The sequence below is a fragment of the Peromyscus californicus genome, unplaced genomic scaffold (genome assembly GCF_007827085.1).
Source record: "Peromyscus californicus insignis strain IS unplaced genomic scaffold, ASM782708v3 Scaffold_7__1_contigs__length_154581171, whole genome shotgun sequence".
In the NCBI taxonomy this organism is placed as follows: Eukaryota; Metazoa; Chordata; class Mammalia; order Rodentia; family Cricetidae; genus Peromyscus; species Peromyscus californicus.
In genome coordinates this window covers 65,811,376-65,817,375 of record NW_026294595.1, presented here as the reverse complement: position 1 = coordinate 65,817,375, position 6,000 = coordinate 65,811,376, and the positions used below count along the sequence as shown (strand labels likewise).

The following is a 6,000-nucleotide window of genomic DNA, read 5'->3' as shown; positions in this document are numbered from 1 at the left end:
CAATGATACATGTCCCCTATCATAGCATCATACAGAATACAACGATACATGTCCCCTATCATAGCATCATACAGAATACAATGATACACATCCTCTATCATAGCATCATCCAGAGTACAATGATACACATCCTCTATCATAGTTTCGTACAGAGCAGTTTCACTAAAGTGACTATCTTCTGTGCTTCACCAATTCACTTTCTCCTAAACTGATTACATCTGTTGATCTCTACTTCCTTCAAAGTTTTTTCCTTTAAAAAATAGCAAGGAAATTGAGTCAGGTCAGATCATCAATGAATGAATTGATAGTGAAAATATTGCACATACACCCAGTGAATTTTTGTTTACCCATAAAGAAGAATGAAATTATGAAACTTTCAGGAAAATGGATAGGAACTGGAAACATTGAAGTGACTCAGGCTCTGAAAGACAAGTATCACTTGTTCTCTCTCGTATGCATGTCTTAGTTTCTGATCTTTATATATGTATACATGAGAGTGAGTGTGAACAGATTCCAGGAAATAGAAAGGGGCCATGAGAGGGTGGAAAAGAAGGTTTCAAAGGGGATTGGGGAGGGTAAGGGGACATGTGGTGCAAAGTTCTAGGGGGGGCAAAATGGTTTAAACATGGCTTGATGGGGCAGGGAGATGGAGAGAGAAAGGAAGGGGAGGCCAACAGTAACTAAGAAGTATATGGAGATGTTATCAGGAAACTTGCTCGTTTGTAAGCCAATTAAAGTATAAAAAACTAAAAATACTAAAGGAGGACTGAGGTACTTCTCTGTTCATTTCCTTTCCTCTCTTGCATTTTCTTTTCTTCCATTTCCTCCACTTTTCCTCTTCTTTGTTGTCTTGGCCTTCTGCTTTCCTTCCTTTATTTATTACTTCAATGCTGGAGATCGAATCCAAGGCATTGTACCGCCTTTCCCAATGCTAGACTTAGCTGTATACTAAGCCCTTAGCCTTTTACAATCCTGAATCTGCCTCCCTATAAAGATGGTTCCCATCTCACCTATGCATTTCAGCTTAAGTATCACATTTAAAATGACCTTTTATAATTACCTTAGTCACAGGTTACCTAGATGTTCTCCGTCATAATACTTGCATGATTGTTTTATTAGAACCAATCATAGATTATAATTATATTTTAAAGGTTGCTCCCATTTTTTATTTTAAGGGGCCATGACCTTGAAAGAGAGCAAGGAGAAGCATATGAGAGGCCTTGGAGGCAGATTTCCATTTTGGACGTAATTATATATAAGAGATGTAACTATATTATAATCTCAAAAATGAAATAAAAAGCCCCTAAAATAGGGAAAGAAGAATGAAAAAACAACCCAAAATATATAAAGCCAATGTAGGTAAGCCTAAACTCGGTTTTTTTGGTCTGTTCTGGTAACTATTGTAGATCCAGCTAATTGTATAGAACTTGAAACAAAATAGAGCCTCATAATAGCTCAAATAATACATCTGTAATAGCTGCTAACTAACTAAATACCTAATAACTAAATACTAAATAAATACCTAAAAGTATATACAGCTATACAACAACAGATGCAGAAAAAATCAAGTGGTAAGTAAAAGGAACAAATAATTGGCTCTGACAAACCAGAACAGTGAGCAAAAAAAAAAAAAAAAAAAAAAAAAAAACAAAACAAACTACCTTCACTAGAAACAGTGAACTGGGCTGATAGTTTAATTTTGACTGCCAATTGTCAATACAATTGTCAATACAATACAACTGTCCTACAATAGTTTCTGAAATGATGTTTTTCCTTTTTATATCCCATCTCTATGTGTCTGAATAATATGATGGGATTTTTATACATAGATATTCTGTTAAATATTAGTGGGAGGTCACAGTGAATTTCATTAAGAGCTGGTCTTGGATACACTCCAGATGCTACGTTCCATGATGAGTGTAGGTGTCCGGTATAAAAACCTCCCATGATCATTGGTCCTGCCAGGCAGAATGTGAAGCTCTCTTTGTCACTGATATAACTTAAAGCATGACTTAAAAAAGGCACATGAATGATTTCTCCCAGTCAAGTGGATGTATTTGTCCAGAGGAGAGGAGGTGAGTTAAACACCTGGAGGGCAGCTGTTCTTTATTGAAGTTATTAGAAAATAAGTTAAGAGACAAAAATCTTTCTTATTATAAAGGTTGATTCTGTCTTATTATAGGGACACAGGATTTACCTGAATTTCTGTTGTTATTCTAACATCAAAAATACTAATTTTTGTTTGCATCATGTAGCTCATTTGAACCAGTTCCTCAAGGTAGACAATGATTTTCTGAAATAATCAGAAGACCAGAAAACAATTCACATGGTTTCAAAAATATCTTCAAGAAATAATGTAGCTTTTGCCTTCTATGTGCACACCCAATGGAAGAAGAAATCTTATTGTGAAACAAAAAGTCCCTTTCAAACTGTAAAGAAACTCTCAAAAGGTAAGACTAGCAGTTAGTAGCAGAATCTGGGTAAACTTTTCACTACACAATTATATCAATTGAGTTTATGACAATTAATACATTGAGGAAACTTTTGCATGCACAAAGTTACAGGGAAGATTGCATGTGACATGTAAATGAGTATAGTTTTGGAAAACCAAAGGAAATTGATAGCACTTATTTTGTGTCCTTGAAAGTTATAGTTCCAACTTGGAAAATAGAAGATTCTTCCTGAAAAATGATTCCTCATCCAATATTAACGATTCTTTCCTTTGATATGAACCCCTGGTGTAGACCTTGAACCTTTATAAGGTAGTGCTTTGTGGTATCTAGAAGTCTATCTTGATCATCACAATGTAATGTGTGTACTTATAGCCACTTGTCAAATACAGGTTGTAAGGCATTCACCATTATTTTAGATGGTGTGACAGGCTTCCTGTCTCTGAAATTAGTATACAGAAAAGAATAGATGGAACTAGGGGGACATAAAATTGTTTTGGACAGGAGAGTCAATGGGGCTTCATAAACTGGTGAATAACGAACATAGAAACAATGAAGGAGTGGAGGAAACTTTTAGAATTTGTTTTAATGTGGAACAAAGACAGAGGTATTACTTCATTAGAGAAAACTTGGAAGGAATGGATTCATTCTGAACAATTTTAAATTTACTTTTGTAAATACTCAATGGGTATATAACTAGAAATGCAGACAGCAGTTTGAAAATGAGGGGAGAAAGAATGGTGAAGCCATACTATTTTGGTGTGCTTTATACATTAATAGGTTGGGAAAAGGAGGGATATCTAATACACAAAGTGCAGTTGTCAGTGATCTTGTTAGACATCTGAGATTCTGTTATTTCTGGATCACATATTATTTCCACACAAAACATTATAGTTTCATTATTATCCCTTCCATATATTTATACATTGAAGTCTTAACCTAGGAATTCAGAATGTGACTTTATTTTTTGTCAGAGTGTTGGTATAAGTCACCAAGTTAAATTCATTATGGAAAGTAACAATTATTCATGATTTGATGTCTTTATTATAAAGAGAAATTTGACTAAGCATAGTGGCACATAATTATAATTCTAAAACTTGAGAATTAGATGCAGGATCTGGAATTCAAGATACCTAGCAAGTTTGAAGCCAACCTGGGCTACATGAGACTTGCCTCAAAAAAAGTGAGAAATTTTGGTACAGGGAGAGTACCATATGAATGCAAAATTGGTGATGGATATTCCAGGAGCAAATGTTTTCTTAATGGTCTGCTGAAGCACCCATCACTGTGTCTACTTGGTTCTGAATTTCTAGCATGCAGAACTCTTAGACAACATATCCCAGTTTATACAACATATTCCAGTTTGTGCTAATTTTCATTTTCTTTTCTTTTTAACAGAAGCTCTAGTAAAAGAACAATGATTTTGGAACTAAAAACTGTTGCTGCAATAAATATCTAAAGCTGCAGAGGTCGGTATTGGGTAGATGCTGGAAGAGTTTTAGGATTTATGATAAAAAAAAAAGCTTGGACTCCCTTGAAGAACGAGACTGCTTGCTTGTTGTAGTATGGACAGGGAAAGGTGACTTTTCTCAGGGTATAGAAATGAAAGAGGAGAGTTGAAGAATGTACACACACACACACACACACACACACACACACACACACACACACACACACACACACTCCCTGAACAGAATGTTCTCAGAACCCTGGACGTTAAGGTAGTTGTTGAGGTCTCAACTAGAAATGAAAAATGTTATTAGAAACTAGAAGGAAGACATCCATTGTCTTAAAGCAGCAGAGCTAGTAACTAATACAGATATTTTATTGTCATGCATTTGTAGTTCATTCGTCTTTGAGTATACAAATCACCCTAAGATTCATAATTATAATTTTGTGACTTCACATATGGTATATCTACTCATGGAATCCCCTTTCTGTTCCCTGTTGCTCTCTACTTCTCCTTTAAACTCATGTAAACTTGCTTCCTCTGAGAAGTATTCCCAGACCCTGGTGGATTATAAATCCCAGTACTGTGAATTTACAGTATGGCATGAATAATAAATGTTTGTCATGATGCTTATGAAACTGCTCTTTACTGACTGACTCCATCATTGTATATCAAATCATTTAGGTCAGGGAACCTTGTTCTGAATGACTTGGAAATCCACATATTTATAGCAGGGATTTTTGCACAAATATATGTGGAATATATTTATTTAAACAGATGAATAAGGAAGCACTGATATAATACTCTAAGGATATTTTCATTGTTTTATAGGTAAGATCTTCTCATATCTGAAATCAGAACCAATGAAAGAGTAAATGGAACCAAGGAGCAATGTAACCTACTTTGTCCTCTTGGGCCTCTCAGAGAATCCAAAGGTGCAGAAAGGGCTTTTTGTCCTGTTCTTGCTCTCCTACATTTTGACCATGGTGGGAAATCTGCTCATTGTTATGACTGTAACTATTAGCAACAGCCTGGGCTCACCAATGTATTTCTTTCTTGCTAGCTTATCATTTGTGGATATCATTTATTCATCAGCCATTTCTCCCAAATTGATTTCAGATTTGTTCTTTGGTCAAAATACAATATCCTTTAAATTTTGTATGACTCAGCTCTTCACAGAACACTTTTTTGGTGGATCAGAGGTCTTTCTTCTGTTGGCAATGGCCTATGATCGTTATGTAGCCATCTGTAAGCCCTTGCATTATTTGACTATCATGAAGCAATGGGTTTGTGTTGTGTTGTTGATATTATCTTGGATTGGAGGATTTTTGCACTCAGTAATTCAGCTCAGTACTATTTATGGACTTCCATTCTGTGGTCCTAATATCATTGATCATTTTATGTGTGACATGTACCCCTTATTAAAGCTTGTTTGTATTGACACCTATGTCATTGGCCTCTTAGTGATGGCCAATGGAGGGCTGATCTGCACGGTTGTGTTTCTACTCTTACTCATCTCGTATGCTGTCATCCTGTACTCTCTAAGGAACCTTAGTCAGGAAGGGAGGTGGAAAGCTCTCTCCACCTGTGGCTCTCATATCACCGTCGTTGTCTCCTTTTTTGTTCCCTGTATTTTCATGTACGCACGACCTGCTAAAACTTTCCCCATTGACAAATTGTTGAGTGTGTTTTATACAGTCATTACCCCCATGATGAACCCCTTGATATATACTCTGAGAAACTCAGAGATGACAAATGCTATGAAAAAGCTCTGGAGAAGAAAAGTTACTTCAGGACACAAATAAGTGAGTCTTCTTCAATGAAGGAAGTCGTCTGACTGAAGTTGTTTCCTTATGATGTATATCTTCTGAATTCTGATGTTAAATTCCAGTATTTCTAAAGCATTAATACAAAATACAAATGAACTAAATGGTTTTACTCTTAATAAATTTCCATGCTATCATATAACTTTGATAATATCTTGTTTATTACCGTACCTGGACAGGCATAATGCATATAACTTTGAGCACCAAATGAAAAAGAAGTAATGAATTAGTAAATGAAATTTTTATAGCGTTACACTGATTTTATTTGTATTTA

The 6,000-nt window shown here is 35.5% G+C and overlaps 1 protein-coding gene across 1 annotated transcript; it reads left to right on the top strand.

The window, feature by feature from the left end:
- Window positions 1-4,775: 4,775 nt before the first annotated feature.
- LOC128101599 (olfactory receptor 4A47-like) lies at window positions 4,776-5,705 on the top strand. Its single transcript, XM_052724854.1, has one exon. The coding sequence runs from the start codon at window positions 4,776-4,778 to the stop codon at window positions 5,703-5,705; it is 930 nt and encodes a 309-aa protein (XP_052580814.1).
- Window positions 5,706-6,000: the final 295 nt, after the last annotated feature.